At 39.7% G+C, this 17,716-nt stretch overlaps 1 protein-coding gene across 2 annotated transcripts in view; it reads left to right on the top strand.

Moving 5' to 3' along the window:
* The window catches only part of CMSS1 (cms1 ribosomal small subunit homolog), a 397,814-nt gene that overhangs the window by 360,907 nt on the left and 19,191 nt on the right, over nt 1–17,716 (top strand). For both annotated transcript variants that reach the window (XM_032629472.1, XM_032629473.1), the window contains exons 3-5: nt 8,012–8,083; nt 10,158–10,287; nt 13,861–13,920. In XM_032629472.1, coding sequence (XP_032485363.1) covers nt 8,012–8,083; nt 10,158–10,287; nt 13,861–13,920 — 262 coding nt within the window. The remainder of the gene's footprint in view (nt 1–8,011; nt 8,084–10,157; nt 10,288–13,860; nt 13,921–17,716) is intronic.

Genomic DNA, 17,716 nt, shown 5'->3' with positions numbered 1-17,716 from the left:
ATTGCTTTGGGTAGTAGAGTCATTTTCACAATGTGATTCTTCCCATCCAAGAACATGGTATATCTCTCCATCTATTTGTATCATCTTTAATTTCTTTCATCAGTGTCTTATAATTTTTCTGCATACAGGTCTTTCGTATCCTTAGGTAGGTTTATTCCTAGATATTTTATTCTTTTTGTTGCAATGGTAAATGGGAGTGTTTTCTTGATTTCACTTTCAGATTTTTCATCATTAGTATATAGGAATGCCAGAGATTTCTGTGCATTAATTTTGTATCCTGCTACTTTACCAAATTCATTGATTAGCTCTAGTAGTTTTCTGGTAGCATCTTTAGGATTCTCTATGTATAGTATCATGTCATCTGCAAACAGTGACAGCTTTACTTCTTCTTTTCCGATTTGGATTCCTTTTATTTCCTTTTCTTCTCTGATTGCTGTGGCTAAAACTTCCAAAACTATGTTGAATAAGAGTGGTGAGAGTGGGCAACCTTGTCTTGTTCCTGATCTTAGTGGAAATGCTTTCAGTTTTTCACCATTGAGGATGATGTTTGCTGTGGGCTTGTCATATATGGCTTTTATTATGTTTAGGAAAGTTCCCTCTATGCCTACTTTCTGGAGGGTTTTTATCATAAATGGGTGTTGAATTTTGTCGAAAGCTTTCTCTGCATCTATTGAGATGATCATATGGTTTTTCTCCTTCAATTTGTTAATATAGTTTATCACATTGATAGATTTGCGTATATTGAAGAATCCTTGCATTCCTGGAATAAACCCCACTTGATCATGGTGTATGATCCTTTTAATGTGCTGTTGGATTCTGTTTGCTAGTATTTTGTTGAGGATTTTGCATCTATGTTCATCAGTGATATTGGCCTGTAGTTTTCTTTCTTTGTGACATCCTTGTCTGGTTTTGGTATCAAGGTGATGTGGCTTCGTAGAAGGAATTTGGGAGTGTTCCTCCCTCTGCTATATTTTGGAAGAGTTTGAGAAGGATAGGTGTTAGCTCTTCTCTAAACGTTTGATAGAATTCACCTGTGAAGCCATCTGGTCCTGGGCTTTTGTTTGTTGGAAAGGTTTTTAATCACAGTTTCAATTTCAGTGCTTGTGATTGGTCTGTTCATATTTTCTATTTCTTCCTGATTCAGTCTTGGCAGGTTGTGCATTTCTAAGAATTTGTCCATTTCTTCCAGATTGTCCATTTTATTGGCATAGAGTTGCTTGTAGTAATCTCTCATGATTTTTTTTATTTCTGCAGTGTCAGTTGTTACTTCTCCTTTTTCATTTCTAATTCTATTGATTTGAGTCTTCTCCCTTTTTTTCTTGATGAGTCTGGCTAGTGGTTTATCTATTTTGTTTATCTTCTCAAAGAACCAGCTTTTAGTTTTATTGATCTTTGCTATTGTTTCCTTCATTTCTTTTTCATTTATTTCTGATCTGATTTTTATGATTTCTTTCCTTCTGCTAGCTTTGGGTTTTTTTTGTTCTTCTTTCTCTAATTGCTTGAGGTGCAAGGTTAGGTTGTTTATTCGAGATGTTTCCTGCTTCTTAAGGTGGGCTTGTATTGCTATAAACTTCCCCCTTAGAACTGCTTTTGCTGCATCCCATAGGTTTTGGGTCGTTGTGTCTCCATTGTCATTTGTTTCTAGGTATTTTTTTATTTCCTCTTTGATTTCTTCAGTGATCACTTCATTATTAAGTAGTGTATTGTTTAGCCTCCATGTGTTTGTATTTTTTACAGATCTTTTCCTGTAATTGATATCTAGTCTCATGGCGTTGTGGTCGGAAAAGATACTTGATACAATTTCAGTTTTCTTAAATTTACCAAGGCTTGATTTGTGACCCAAGATATGATCTATCCTGGAGAATGTTCCATGAGCACTTGAGAAAAATGTGTATTCTGTTGTTTTTGGATGGAGTGTCCTATAAATATCAATTAAGTCCATCTTGTTTAATGTATCATTTAAAGCTTGTGTTTCCTTATTTATTTTCATTTTGGATGATCTGTCCATGGGTGAAAGTGGGGTGTTAAAGTCCCCTACTATGAATGTGTTACTGTTAATCTCCCCTTTTATGGTTGTTAGTATTTGCCTTATGTATTGAGGTGCTCCTATGTTGGGTGCATAAATATTTACAATTGTTATATCTTCTTCTTGGATCGATCCCTTGATCATTATGTAGTGTCCTTCTTTGTCCCTTTTAATAGTCCTTATTTTAAAGTCTATTTTGTCTGATATGAGAATTGCTACTCCAGCTTTCTTTTGGTTTCCATTTGCATGGAATATCTTTTTCCATCCCCTTACTTTCAGTCTGTATGTGTCTCTAGTTCTGAAGTGGGTCTCTTGTAGACAGCATATATAAGGGTCTTGTTTTTGTATCCATTCAGCCAATCTGTGTCTTTTGGTGGGGGGCATTTAGTCCATTTACATTTAAGGTAATTATCGATATGTATGTTCCTATTTCCATTTTATATATTGTTTTGGGTTCGCTACTATAGGTCATTTCCTTCTCTTGTGTTTCGTGTCTAGAGAAGTTCCTTTAGCATTTGTTGTAAAGCTGGTTTGGTGGTGCTGAACTCTCTCAGCTTTTGCTTGTCTGTAAAGGTTTTAATTTCTCCATCAAATGTGAATGAGATCCTTGCTGGGTAGAGTAGTCTTGGTTTCAGGCTATTCTCCTTCATCACTTTCAGTATGTCCTGCCACTCCCTTCTGGCTTGTAGGGTTTCTGCTGAGAGATCAGCTGTTAACCTTATGGGGATTCCCTTGTGTGTTATTTGTTGTTTTTCCCTTGCTGCTTTTAATATGCTTTCTTTGTATTTAATTTTTGACAGTTTGATTAATATGTGTCTTGGCGTGTTTCTCCTTGTATTTATCCTGTATGGGACCCTCTGTGCTTCCTGGACTTGATTAACTATTTCCTTTCCCATATTAGGGAAGTTTTCAACTATAATCTCTTCAAATATTTTCTCAGTCCCTTTCTTTCTTTCTTCTTCTTCTGGAACCCCTATAATTAGAATGTTGGTGCGTTTCATGTTGTCCCAGAGGTCTCTGAGACTGTCCTCAGTTCTTTTCATTCTTTTTTCTTTATTCTGCTCTGCAGTAGTTATTTCCACTACTTTATCTTCCAGGTCACTTATCCGTTCTTCTGCCTCAGTTATTCTGCTATTGATCCTATCTAGAGTGATTTTAATTTCATTTATTGCATTGTTCATCGTTGCTTGTTTCATCTTTAGTTCTTGTAGGTCCTTGTTAACTGTTTCTTGCATTTTGTCCATTCTACTTCCAAGATTTCGGATCATCCTTACTATCATTATTCTGAATTCTTTTTCAGGTAGATTGCCTATTTCCTCTTCATTTGTTAGGTCTAGTGGGTTTTTATCTTGCTCCTTCATCTGCTGTGTGTTTTTCTGTCTTCTCATTTTGCTTATCTTACTGTGTTTGGGGTCTCCTTTTTGCAGGCTGCAGGTTCGTAGTTCCCGTTGTTTTTGATGTCTGTCTCCAGTGGCTAAGGTTGTTTCAGTGGGTTGTGTAGGCTTCCTGGTGGAGGGGACTAGTGCCTGTGTTGTGCTGGATGAGGCTGGATCTTGTCTCTCTAGTGGGCAGGTTCACGTCTGGTGGTGTGTTTTGGGGTGTCTGTGGCCTTATTATGATTTTAGGCAGCCTCTCTGCTAATGGGTGGGGTTGTGTTCCTGTTTTGCTAGTTGTTTGGCATAGGTTGTCCAGCACTGTGGCTTGCTGGTCGTTGAGTGAAGCTGGGTGCTGGTGTTAAGATGGAGGTCTCTGGGAGATTTCCGCTGTTTAATATTATGTGGAGCTGGGAGGTCTCTTGTTGACCAGTGACCTGAAGTTGGCTCTCCTACCTCAGAGGCAGAGCCCTGACTCCTGGCTGGAGCACCAAGAGCCTTTCATCCACACGGCTCAGAATAAAAGGGAGAAAAAGTAGAGAGAATTAGTAGAAGTATGAGTAAAGAAAGAAGGAAAGGAGGAAAGGAAGGAAGGAAGAAAGAAGCAAAGAAGGAAAGAAAGGAGGGAGGGAGGGAGGGAGGGAGGAAGGAAGGAAGGAGGGAAAGAAGGAAAAAAGACAGAAAGAAAGATGATACAGTAAAAATAAAATAAAGTATAATATAGTTATTGAATTAAAAAATATTTAGAAAAAAAAGGGACGGATAGAACCTTAGGACAAATGTTGGAAGCAAAGCTATACAGAGAAAATCTTACACAGAAGCATACACATACACCTTCACAAAAAGAGGTAAAGGGGGAAAAATCATAAATCCTGCTCCCTGATACCACCTCCTCAATTTGGGGTGATTCGTTGTCTAAAGGAGGGAGGGAAGGAAGGAAAGAAAGAAAGAACGAAGGTAAAGTATAATAAAGTTATTACAATTAAACTTAATTATTAAGAAAAAGAATTTTTTAAAAAAAGGTCATGGACGGATAGAGCCCTAGGACAAATGGTAGAAGCTAGAGTATACAGACTAGATGTCACACAGGAGCATACACGTACACCTTCACAAAAAGAGGAAAAGGGAAAAAAATCATAGATTTCGCTCCTAAATTCCACCTCTTCAATTTGGGATCATTCCTTGTCTATTCAGGTATTCCACAGATGCAGGGTATATCAAGTTGATTGTGGAGCTTTAATCCGCTGCTTCTGTGGCTGCTGGGAGAGATTTCCCTTTCTCTTCTTTGTTTTCACAGCTCACAGGAGCTCAGCTTTGGATTTGGGCCTGCCTCTGCGTGTAGGTCGCTGGAGGGCGTCTGTTTTTTCGCTCAGACAGGACGGGATTAAAGGAGCCGCTGATTCGGGGCCTCCGGCTCACTCAGGCCGGGGGTTGGGGGATGGGGGAAGGAGGGGCACTGCGTGCGGGGCCGGCCTGCGGGCGGCAGAGGCAGCGTGACGTTGCGGCAGAGGCCGGCGTGACGTTGCACCAGCCTGAGGCCCGCCGTGCGCTGTCCCGGGGAAGTTGTCCCTGGATCCCGGGAACCTGGCAGTGGCGGGCTGCACAGGCTCCGCGGAAGCGGGGTGTGGAGAGTGACCTGTGCTCGCACACAGGCCCCTTGGTGGCGGCAGCAGCAGCCTTAGCGTCTCCCGCCCGTCTCTGGGGTCCGTGGTTTTAGCCGCGGCTCGCGCCCGTCTCTGGGGTTTGTGCTTTCAGCCGTGGCTCGCGCCCGTCTCGGGGACTCGCGCCCTCAGCCGCGGCTCGCGCCCGTCTCTGGGGTTCGCGCTTTTAGCCGCGGCTCGCGCCCGTCTCTGGAGTTCCTTTAAGCAGCGCTCTTAAACCCCTCTCCTCGCGCACCAGGAGACAAAGAGGGAAGAAAAAGTCTCTTGCCTCTTCGGCCGGTGCAGGCTTTTCCCCGAACTCCCTCCCGGCTAGTCGTGGTGCACTAACCCCTTCAGGCTATGTTCAAGCCGCCAACCCCAGTCCTCTCCCTGAGCTCCGTCCAAAACCAAAACCCGAGCCTCAGCTCGCAGCCCCGCCCGCCCCGGTGGGTGAGCAGCAAGCCTCTCGGGTTGGTGAGTGCCGGTCGGCACCGATCGTCTGTGCAGGAATCTCCCCGCTTTGCCCTCCGCACCCGTCGCTGTGCACTACTCCGCGGTCCCGAAACTCCCCCCTCTGCCTCCCGCAGTCTCCGCCCGCGGAGGGGCTTCCTAGTGTGTGGAAACTTTTCCTCCTTCACAGCTCCCTCCCACTGGTGCAGGTGCCGTCCTTATTCTTTTGTCTCTGTTTTTTCTTTTGCCCTACCCAGTTACGTGGGGAGTTTCTTGCCTTTTGGGAGGTCTGAGGTCTTCTGCCAGCCTTCAGTAGGAGTTCTGTAGGAGTTGTTCCACGTGTGGATGTATTTCTGGTGTATCCGTGGGGGGGAAGGCGATCTCCGCGTCTTACTCTTCCGCCATCTTCAAGGTCCCCCCCATGACATTACTTATTAACTGCCAAAGTCAGATACTGTTGGAATCAGTTTCTAGAAATGGTTAGTTGGCCTACCCTGAGTCTTCCTCATCTTACCTAGTCTCTCTGAGGGTAGACATCAGCATCTGTAAGGCTGCTGGCAACGTTTAGGAATTTTTAATACTATGGACTTTGTATTTCTTCATAAAGTAGTCTCACTTCTATGGAAATTGACCCCATAAACTAGCTTCTTCATTAGCACCCTACTGCAACCAGCTAAAGTGACTGCTCCCAGAAAACAAATATACTGCATTTCCTTTAAGATGATGTAAGAATTTGAACCTAACATGTAAACCTGTTACAGTATCTTGACAAAAGCAGTTGTCAAGCATGTTTCTTTTTTCCTTTGCGTGATTCAGAATTGTGTTTTTATTTTTTCTTCCAGAATTGGAGAGTCCATATCCTTATAACTGAGCTCATTTCCACATTTAATTTGTGTCATGTTTAACTGGCTTTGTAAACCTGGCATAAATACAAACCCCGCACATTGAACATACTCTTAGAGAGCACCCCCATTTGCTAAATAAGAAAATGAAACAGGTCTACATCTGCTTCCCCCCAAAACCTTCATAATGGGGACAAGATACTGAAGTATGCCTTGAGGGATCTAGGGAGATACTAATTGTATCCAGGCCTTTGCCATAGCAGCATGAGATGATGTTGGCTTGATCTGTAATTGGACTCTTATGACTGTCTGGCAGCTTCTGTGACATATTAGTGGCCTTGGCCCAGTTTCTAATTGGCATCAAATTAGCGTGTATCTGCATCCACAAGACAGCTTAACTTTCTAAATAAGAGAGGCCCTAATATCTATTTTCTTTAGCTATGATGCAATTGTACTTTGCAGGTTTTTTCTTTTAACTGAGAAGCAGCTGAAATTTCAAGATTCCCATATTACTTTAATCCTGAGCCTTTTGAATCTACTTCTCTATAACTGAAACAGAGTCTAGAAACTGCTGGTCCTGGCCCCATGTCTTGAAGAAATTACATAGCATTATATCTCTCTGGATTCAGGCCATAGGCATTCTTAATCTGCAGGCTATCTGGAAACTTTAATAGAAAGCTTCATCTGTAATCATTTTAAACAGAGCCAGTAGAGACAAGATTGCTTTAGTTAGTAGTTTACCAGCTTAAACTGAGTACTCTCTAGTTGGAATGGAAACTTAATCAAGAAAAAACTCAGAATAAGTTTTCACTTATATTTTATGTCTTACTTGGCAACTTGTTTGAAAATGTTGCATAAAAGATCTAATACAGGAAACATTTTATATAACGGCCTATGATTAATAAATATGGAATCTGAAGCATTCTATTTTATAAATCAAGGTCTTAGTCCAAATTTCCTATTTTTCTACACTAAAACAAAACAAAACAAAAAACAAATCCTTAGGGTAAAAATAGCACTAAACTATATAGGGTACTCCAGGGGTCAAGGCAACAGGCAAAATCAATTACTCAGGATGCCATGGTGTTGAGGCTTTTGTCAGACCATAAGCAGAAACATTCATTTTGTAGTCACTATAGATAAGACATTTGGTGCAGCTGGTTTCATAAAAATATAAGTAAATATATCCTACTTCAGATTTTCTGTGCCTATTGAGAAGAGGAAAGGAATGAATAACAAAATGATAAGTCAGTGACTTGGAAATACAGACTCACACATTGCTAGTTCCTGGAAACACCAGTCATTCTAGTCAAAGACTTCTTTACTACATCTTAATTTTAATCACATCTCTTTCTGCCTGTATTTTCCAAACCTAGCCACTGTCTTCCATCTTTAATGCCCTGTACCACCACCTCAAACACATATATACACTTACGCACACATTTTGACCTTTGTTCAAAGATTTTCCAGTCTTAAGTAATCTGCACTTTCTCACTTTTACAAATTCTCTCAGCTTGGCCCCTGCATAATAGCCTTCAGTGGATTTTCCAACATTTCTTTGTCCAAGATACTCTGCAGAATACATGCATGACAGTAGATATTGATACTTTGGGATTCATACCATTAGTTGACACCTCATCATGCTAAGATGAAAGTTTTCTCATTTACATTTCTTTATAGCCTAAAGAATGTTTCTTGATACAACCAAAGGAAACAAATGAAGATGCCACCAAGACCAGGAAGAGGAAAAAGGTAATATTAATAATTTTTTACAATGGTACAGCCCCACATGGTTCCTATCACATTGTTATATAATGTACTTTGATGAGGCAATTATTGTAATCCCCACTTTAGATATGCAAAAATTGTAAAGTTCATTGAGGTTTGGTGACTTTCCTAAGGTCACTAGTAATAAGTGTTTCTGTTGGAGCTAAAAATAAATTCTTCTAATTCCTATTTCAGTCTTGTGGATACCAAACATCTTTGTTACCCACCCTGTGTTTTCACTGTGGTTAGAAGTCAGACAGGGGTTTCTAATTCTAAAAGGGGCCCAGAGCTCTCCTGCCCTCTGGCCCCTCTGGCTCTGTCCAAGAAAAGAAATTTACCAACCTTCTTTTCTTACCCATTTCATTTTTTAAAAGCCTTATGTCTTAAAGTATTAATAAAAAGAAAATAATAAGCAGATGAAAGTAGTGTAAGTATAAGGCATTTCTGACTCTAATTTCAAACGATAATTTAAAGCAAAAGGCTCCCCTTGCGTTTTAAGACTTGCCTGTGAACATACGGAAAACTCTGTTGCTCCTATACAAACTTTCTTATGGCTCAGCCTTGAAGAAAGTGTGGTTAGCTTTTTTTTTTAATAAATTTATTTAATTAATTAATTTATTTCTGGCTGCGTTGGGTGTTCGTTGCTGTGCGTGGGCTTTCAAGCACGGGCTGTAGGCACCCAGGCTTACGGTATTTGTGGCACGTGGGCTCTAGAGCACAGGCTCAGTAGTTGTGGCACACGGGCTTAGTTGCTCCGTGGCATGTGGGATCTTCGTGGACCAGGGTTCGAACCTGTGTCCCCTGCATTGGCAGGTGGAGTCTTAACCACTGCACCACTAGGGAAGCCCGAAAGTGTGGTTAGCTTTGACCTTCCACCACAGTTGTCAAAAGAGCAATGTAATTCTCTCCCTGCCAAGAAGGGTCTACTGCTGTAGTCAGCAGAGGAAATGCGATTGGGATTAGAGGAAACAAGATGGACTCAAACCAATTACTTAACAGCAAGCTTTTAGAAGACAGAGTGTGTGTGCCTATGTTTTCCTTGCCTGCACATGGCCAAATAGGAGGATGGGAAATGCCAAATTGGCTGAGTTTTGGCAAGTCCTTAAAGAAACGACTTTTAACTTCTCTTTGATAGTTTGACACTAATGGCCTTCAGGAGTGTTAAGTTCTTGGGGTTCAAGGTCAGAACTCCAGCTAGCTAGTTTAGCCTTGGCTGAGGTCATGCTAAAATGTGCCCACGGATGACGTGTTCTTTTAAAGTTAATTCATTTGACAGAACTTTGACCGTTCTTGGCAGTGGTATGAAAAGGAAGATAGTATGGAAGGAGGGGGGAAAAGCTGGGGTAGAAGGCAAGGAAGGGCTCTTTCTGGATTTTTGGTGAAATACTAGGAAGAAATAAGAAGGGAAGTTTATGATGAAAGTTAAATGAACAATTGTGCATTCCTAGTACGTTGCAGACATTCAGTAAATGCTACACAAATAAGTCCAAATCAAAATAGATGTTGTAAAGTATCCTGTTCTGCTTTCCATAGGGCCAATTCAAGATGTCTCTCCCAAGACTTGAGAATTGAGGGTCTCAAGTGCCCCTATTTAGTGTCTTCCTTTGCTGAGATTAGTCCTGCAACTCTTACTTTAATCCCAGAAATCCAAACTGAGACTCAGTGCCTTAAGAACCAGGTTACACAAGAAATTCTCAAAATTCTACTCTCTCAGGAATACACATTTTCTGAGGCTTAAAAGGAGGTTTCCACAAGCAACAAGATTTATTGACTTTTAACAGAAAATAGTAGCCTATTATAGACTCCTGCAAAATTTTTAGTTCTCCTAGCAGAGACCAAGAGTTACAAGGAGTCTTTTAGATCATCCATTCATTTTTCAAAGCAGTAGTTATGTCCAAGAAGTATCTTTTAAGTTTTCTCAAGTGTGTTTATTAGAACTCCCATTCACACTTGGCTATCACAGAACCTACTTACAGTTTAAATGCCAGAGGAATCAACCTATCCTAAGCCAAATGCCATCCTAAAATCTGTCTTCCCATTTTTACTTCTTTCTCATCAGAAGAAAATTACTGATGTTCTTGCAAAATCAGAGCCAAAACCAGGGACACCTGAAGACCTACAGAAGCTGATGAAAGACTATTATAGCAGCAACCGCTCAGTGATTGAATTAGAAGAACTAACCCTACCAGGTACAGCCAGGCTTCCTTGTAGTTATTCCTTCTAATTAATATATTTCCACGTGCTAGTACTCCTTTCCTCAACCTAATAGTTTTAACTGTTGGATGATTTCTTCATTCAGATGCTAACTGGTATTCGTTCAGTCTAATAGAAGGATTTGTAATTTTTATTCAAAAGGTATTGGGTGTACATTTTTTTGGACAGATTCTTCAATGAATAAGAATTTTAATGATAGAAGTTAAATTAAAAAAAGATAAAGCACACATTCAAAAGTATAGATAATTAATTTACTCATCCTTTATAGATAAAAACTTTAGCTTTAATAGCATCTTAGTTTTGTAGTTGCCCTTATCATGGATATCTAGTCATGGTTTTGCTTTTAGGGTAGTATTTTGGGTCCCAGTCAAGACTTTTTTCAAGTAAACCATCTAAAGATAGGGACAAAATTCTGCATTTTTAGCAAGGCTGACACCTCACCCTGTGTGATTTTTTTTTTTTTTTTTTTTTTGCGGTACACGGACCTCTCACTGCTGTGGCCTCTCCCGCCGCAGAGCGCAGGCTCCGGATGCACAGGCCCAGCGGCCATGACTCATGGGCCCAGTCGCTCCGCGGCATGTGGGATCTTCCTGGACCGGGGCACGAACCCGTGTCCCCTGCATTGGCAGGCAGACCCTCAACCACTGTGCTACCAGGGAAGCCCTGTGTGATTCTTCAGCCTATTATCATTTGAGATCTACTGCCTTAGATATTTATAATTAAGTTAAAAGATATTGCAAAATTATTTTAAAAACCAGTTTTAATTAATTTCAAAATAATGGTATAACCTGTAACTCTTTTGCACAGAGATTGAAGAAAAGATGTCATAAAATCAAACCGCAGAGGGTTTGTGCACCACTGCTTCAGATGAGCTCTCTATATATAGACTACTAGAGATATCTAACATTGCTTTTGGAAAAAGTCAAGGGTAGCTTGATTTCCTTTTTCCATTACAACTTTATGCTTTCTAGAGGCTTGAGAAGCTGAAAAACATCCCATACCCTGAATTTTTATAACTCTTTCATAAAATGATGTGTGTGTGTGTGTGTGTGTTTTAAATGCACGTTGGGTTGGAGACATCAGTACCCCTGTCTGTTCCTTTTCCAAAAGGAATACTCTTTAGGGAATTGAAGGAACTCATTTCTACATGAGCGAGTTCTGGAGTTTTCTACTTACTGAGATCAGAAAGCCCAACAGCAGTTAGAAACCACTCTTCTCAGCACAGCAGCTCCTCAGGAGGAGAGCTAGGTCCTGGCTCTTCTATCCTCAGGAACCAGGTATTATAACAAAGCCTCTTCAATGTTTAACTGAAGTTTGATTTTACTCTGACTCAGTGGTCAATTTTCCCTTCTAGTTCTTTGTTAGAGTTTGCCTTCACCTGAATAAGGACTTGTAAGATAATGGGACCACTGCTACTCTGTAACCTCATGGAACATTGTAATTTGCTAGAATTGTAGAGAGTCAAAAGTCAGAAGAAAAAGCCTTTAAGGAGTCATTTGAGTTCCATTCTGAGTTTACATTATATTATATCATCATTAGAGTGCAGTAATATAGTTAGGCAAGAATGTGTGGTCATGGTTGGCTGAGGGGAAAATGTTTAAAATATGTTAAAAATACTGCTATAGCCAAAAGGAACAGGTTTTCATTTTCAGTTAAGAAATTAGGCCATTCTGAGCCACAGTGGACAAAGGCATCATAGGAAGGTTTTAGAGAAAACACCCATCACTACACTGTCAGGACCAAGGACACAGAGGAGGTCTCTGTTATTTGAGAGGAGGGGCACGCCATGGGCTATCTGGAACAGTCTCAGGAAGGGGCATAAATACAAGATGGATATAAGTAATAAAATATTGTTCCTATTTAGTTTGCTGAGTGTCTAACTTGGTTGTGGTTTGAAGTTGTTTGTGTCTGTAGGGCAGCAACATGTCTTTTCAATTAATACTGTGCATGTACATTGTTAATGTCATACACATGGGAAATTAATTAGTTTTGAGGCAGGAATCACTTAGAGCTAACTCAGCTGTCCTCCTGAGAGCTGCAGTGTGGTTTAGATCAGTGCTAAATGCCCGTAAGCTAGCCGCAACTGAATCACCCAGGAACTTAAAAAGCAAATTCCCAGGCCCAGCCCCAAGGAATTCTGACTCATTGAGCAAGGGGGAGTCCATTCCAGGAATCTGTATTTTTTGTAAAGTTCTCCAGGTGAGTCTGGTCATATCCAGGCTTGGGAGATTACAGTTTTAAAGACCATCAAAGGCTCAACAACAGTATAGGGGGCAACATCTTTGAAGTTGGTTACTCACATATTGTGAGTTATATATGCTGGGGCACAGCATAAGTTTCATTTAATTTAGTGATAGTTTACTCCCTAACACACTGCTATGTTTATAGACAGACTTCTTCTGCTATAATGAATTAGGATGCTATAAAATTATGTTGCTTTTTTATACATCTTAGGTACAGAGTTAATAATACTACATAATTGCTAGACCATGATCATTGTTGGTTGAGCAAGGCTCCTATGTTTTATTGTAGCCCGTTCCATTCTTTCATTGTGTTGTTGTGCTGTGTTATGTTAATGTTGTATTTTGATGCATTATTCCCGCTTTTCCCCATCCACACTCCAAATTCCTTTCTCCATAGGCATAATGTTACTATACCTTTTTAAATATGCATATGTTCTTGTAAAATATATCATATCGTTGTGTGTGGATACATTTTACAATTTATTTAAATGATGTTGTGCTGAACCTCTCATTCTGTTTCTTTCCCCACTTAGCACTTTTTCAAGATACTTGTATAGCTTTAAGTACATCTACTTCATTGCTTCTAAAACGCTACATAGTATTCCAATGATTTCATCGACCACATGTTGCTCATCTGTTTTCTCCGATATGGACCTTTAGGTTGCTTCTAGTTCCCCAATATTACAAATAATGCTAGTATGAATATACTTGAGTATGTCTCTTTACAGACTACACAAGAATTTCTTTCCATTATTTACTCAGGAATGTAATCCTGGGGTCATAGGGTATAAACACCTTAATTTTACTACCATCCAGGATAGCGATACCACTTTACACCTCTACCTGCAGTTCACAAAGAGCTTCCATCATCCTACATTCTCAGCAACACTTGGTATATACATCTTTCTAACAGTTGCCATTCTAAAGTGTGTGCAAAGTGTTATCTCATTTTGTATTAATTTGCATTTCTATGATGACGAGTTTGAGCATCTCCACATAGATTTGTTAGCTGTTTCAGCTTTGCCTTTGTATATTGCCTATTCCATGGATTTGAAAATAAAGATGCTTCATTAGTCCATTGAATGATACAAGCTTCTGTTTCACTACTCTAAGAAATGATGGACAGTTTAAAGTTTACTTATTGTTGCTGCTGCTGTTGTTTTAAATGCTAGACAACTTTAAAATATATGAGTCCCCAATTCATTAATGTTGTACAACCTATTCAAGAATACACCATTCACATGTAATCTATTTTGAGTATGTGTTTGCGAAATCCTCTACAAAGCATGTTTCTCGTATTTCTAGACTCCTGCTTCCTCAAGGCCAATGATTTGACTCACAGTCTTTCATCATATCTAAAAGAAAGTAAGTAAACTCATTTTTTAAAAAATTATTCATCAAGCTTTATTATTTCCATTAAAATATTAGATGTATCTCTTTAAGATAAAAACTTTTAAAACTTAATTTAAAATCAAGTTTCCGTCTTAAATGGATTTTAAATGAAGGTTTTTTAGGTCCATCTTGATATTAATTTTTATTTATTTAAATTTATTCTTGTTTCTCTCTGGTATTGGGGATTTGGGTTTTGGTCTTGTTTTTGTTTTACAACACATTAGAAGTATTGCTCCTGGAATCCAGAGAATTCTCAGTGTTCTAGTTGCAGGTACCCCATCAATTTGCTATTTGACTTGGCACAAGTCACTGAGGACTCCTCCAGGACTCTATTTTGTTATCTGAAAGACAAGGAAGTTGGACTATGTGATCTTGAACCCATCTCTGAGGTTCTGAAATTCTGTTCCCAAGTTCAGAATTCAGACCATGGCTATTGCACAGACAATCTAATTTGATCTTTTCGATTGAATGTAGGCAGTAATAACTAGATTATTCATGCTAGGTAGTCATTTATTGTGACCAACAATGAAATAGTTTAGACATGGTGATTTAACGTTCCTTTTTCAAATTCTGACCAATTCTGATGACACTCAGCTTGAGTTCATAAACCTCTCTTAGCCTCAAATTCAGCAAATGTAAATGTAGGTAATAATGGAATCAATCTCAATGGATTATGAGAACTAAAAAAGTTATGTAAAGTGCATAGCACAGTGTCAGTGTTTAATAAATGTTTGCTATTTTAATATCATTTCCATTTTGTATCTTATGCTGAGTGTCCCTTTAAAATGAAGCATTATTTATTTATTTATTTTTGGCTGCGTTGGGTCTTTGTTGCTGCACTCACGCTTTCTCTAGCTGCCGTGAGCGGGGGCTACTCTTCCTTGCAGTGCGCGGGCTTCTCATTGTGATGGCTTCTCTTTGTTGCAGAGCACGGGCTCTGGGCGCATGGGCTTCAATAGTTGTGGCACGTGAGCCCAGTAGTTGTGGCTCGCGGGATCTAGAGAGCAGGCTCTGTAGTTGTGGCGCACGGGCTTAGTTGCTCCGCGGCATGTGGGATCTTCCCGAGCCAGGGCTCGAACCTGTGTCCCCTGCATTGGCAGGCGGATTTTTAACCACTGTACCACCAGGGAAGTCCCTAAAATGTAGCATTTTTAGTTTTTTTTTTTTTTTTAAACATCTTTATTGGGGTATAATTGCTTTACAATGGTGTGTTAGTTTCTGCTTTATAACAAAGTGAATCAGCTATACATATACATATGTTCCCATATGTCTTCCCTCTTGCGTCTCCCTCCCTCCCACTCTCCCCATCCCACCCTTCCAGGCTGTCCCAAAGCACCGAGCTAATATCCCTGTGCCTTGCGGCTGCTTCCCCCCAGCTATCTACCTTACTACGTTTGTTAGTGTGTATATGTCCATGACTCTCTCTCGCCCTATCAAAACTCACCCCTCCCCCTCCCCATACCCTCAAGTCCGTTCTCCAGTAGGTCTGCGTCTTTATTCCTATCTTACCCCTAGGTTCTTCATGACATTTTTTTCCCTTAAATTCCATATATATGTGTTAGCATACGGTATTTGTCTTTTTCTTTCTGACTTACTTCACTCTGTATGACAGACTCTAGGTCTATCCATCTCATTACAAATAGCTCAATTTCATTTCTTTTTAAGGCTGAGTAATATTCCATTGTGTATATGTGCCACATCTTCTTTATCCATTCATCCGATGATGGGCGCTTAGGTTGTTTCCATGTCCTGGCTATTGTAAATAGAGCTGCAATGAACATTTTGGTACATGACTCTTTTTGAATTTTGGTTTTCTCAGGGTATATGCCAAGTAGTGGGATTGCTGGGTCATATGGTAATTCTATCTGTAGTTTTTTAAGGAACCTCCATACTGTTCTCCACAGTGGCTGAACCAATTCACATTCCCACCAGCAGTGCAAGAGTGTCCCCTTTTCTCCACACCCTCTCCAGCATTTATTGTTTCTAGATTTTTTGATGATGGCCATTCTGACTGGTGTGAGATGATATCTCATTGTAGTTTTGATTTGCATTTCTCTAATGATTAATGATGTTGAGCATTCTTTCATGAGTTTGTTGGCATTCTGTATATCTTCTTTGGAGAAATGTCTATTTAGGTCTTCTGCCCATTTTTGGATGGGGTTGTTTGTTTTTTTTATTGAGCTGCATGAGCTGCTTGTAAATTTTGGAGATTAATCCTTTGTCAGTTGCTTCATTTGCAAATGTTTTCTCCCATTCTGAGGGTTGTCTTTTGGTCTTGGTTATGGTTTCCTTTGCTGTGCAAAAGCTTTGAAGTTTCATTAGGTCCCATTTGTTTATTTTTGTTTTTATTTCCATTACTCTAGGAGGTGGGTCAGAAAGGATCTTGCTGTGATTTATGTCATAGAGTGTTCTTCCTATGTTTTCTTCTAAGAGTTTGATAGTTTCTGGCCTTACATTTAGGTCTTTAATCCATTTTGAGCTTATTTTTGTGTATGGTGTTAGGGAGTGATCTAATCTCATACTTTTACATGTACCTGTCCAGTTTTCCCAGCACCATTTATTGAAGAGGCTGTCCTTTCTCCACTGTACATTCCTGCCTCCTTTATCAAAGATAAGGTGTCCATATGTGCGTGGGTTTATCTCTGGGCTTTCTATCCTGTTCCACTGATCTATCTTTCTGTTTTTGTGCCAGTACCATACTGTCTTGATTACTGTTGCTTTGTAATATAGTCTGAAGTCAGGGAGCCTTATTCCTCCAGCTCCTTTTTTCGTTCTCAAGATTGCTTTGGCTATTCGGGGTCTTTTGTGTTTCCATACAAATTGCGAAATTTTTTGTTCTAGTTCTGTGAAAAATGCCAGTGGTAGTTTGATAGGGATTGCATTGAATCTGTAGATTGCTTTGGGTAGTAGAGTCATTTTCACAATGTTGATTCTTCCCATCCAAGAACATGGTATATCTCTCCATCTATTTGTATCATCTTTAATTTCTTTCATCAGTGTCTTATAATTTTCTGCATACAGGTCTTTCGTATCCTTAGGTAGGTTTATTCCTAGATATTTTATTCTTTTTGTTGCAATGGTAAATGGGAGTGTTTTCTTGATTTCACTTTCAGATTTTTCATCATTAGTATATAGGAATGCCAGAGATTTCTGTGCATTAATTTTGTATCCTGCTACTTTACCAAATTCATTGATTAGCTCTAGTAGTTTTCTGGTAGCATCTTTAGGATTCTCTATGTATAGTATCATGTCATCTGCAAACAGTGACAGCTTTACTTCTTCTTTTCCGATTTGGATTCCTTTTATTTCCTTTTCTTCTCTGATTGCTGTGGCTAAAACTTCCAAAACTATGTTGAATAAGAGTGGTGAGAGTGGGCAACCTTGTCTTGTTCCTGATCTTAGTGGAAATGCTTTCAGTTTTTCACCATTGAGGATGATGTTTGCTGTGGGCTTGTCATATATGGCTTTTATTATGTTTAGGAAAGTTCCCTCTATGCCTACTTTCTGGAGGGTTTTTATCATAAATGGGTGTTGAATTTTGTCGAAAGCTTTCTCTGCATCTATTGAGATGATCATATGGTTTTTCTCCTTCAATTTGTTAATATGGTTTATCACATTGATAGATTTGCGTATATTGAAGAATCCTTGCATTCCTGGAATAAACCCCACTTGATCATGGTGTATGATCCTTTTAATGTGGTGTTGGATTCTGTTTGCTAGTAGTTTGTTGAGGATTTTTGCATCTATGTTCATCAGTGATATTGGCCTG

Source organism: Phocoena sinus, chromosome 4 (assembly GCF_008692025.1).
Source record: "Phocoena sinus isolate mPhoSin1 chromosome 4, mPhoSin1.pri, whole genome shotgun sequence".
NCBI lineage: Eukaryota > Metazoa > Chordata > Mammalia > Artiodactyla > Phocoenidae > Phocoena > Phocoena sinus.
The sequence above is the reverse complement of the archived record's forward strand: the minus strand, read 5'-3'. Positions and strand labels throughout refer to the sequence as shown.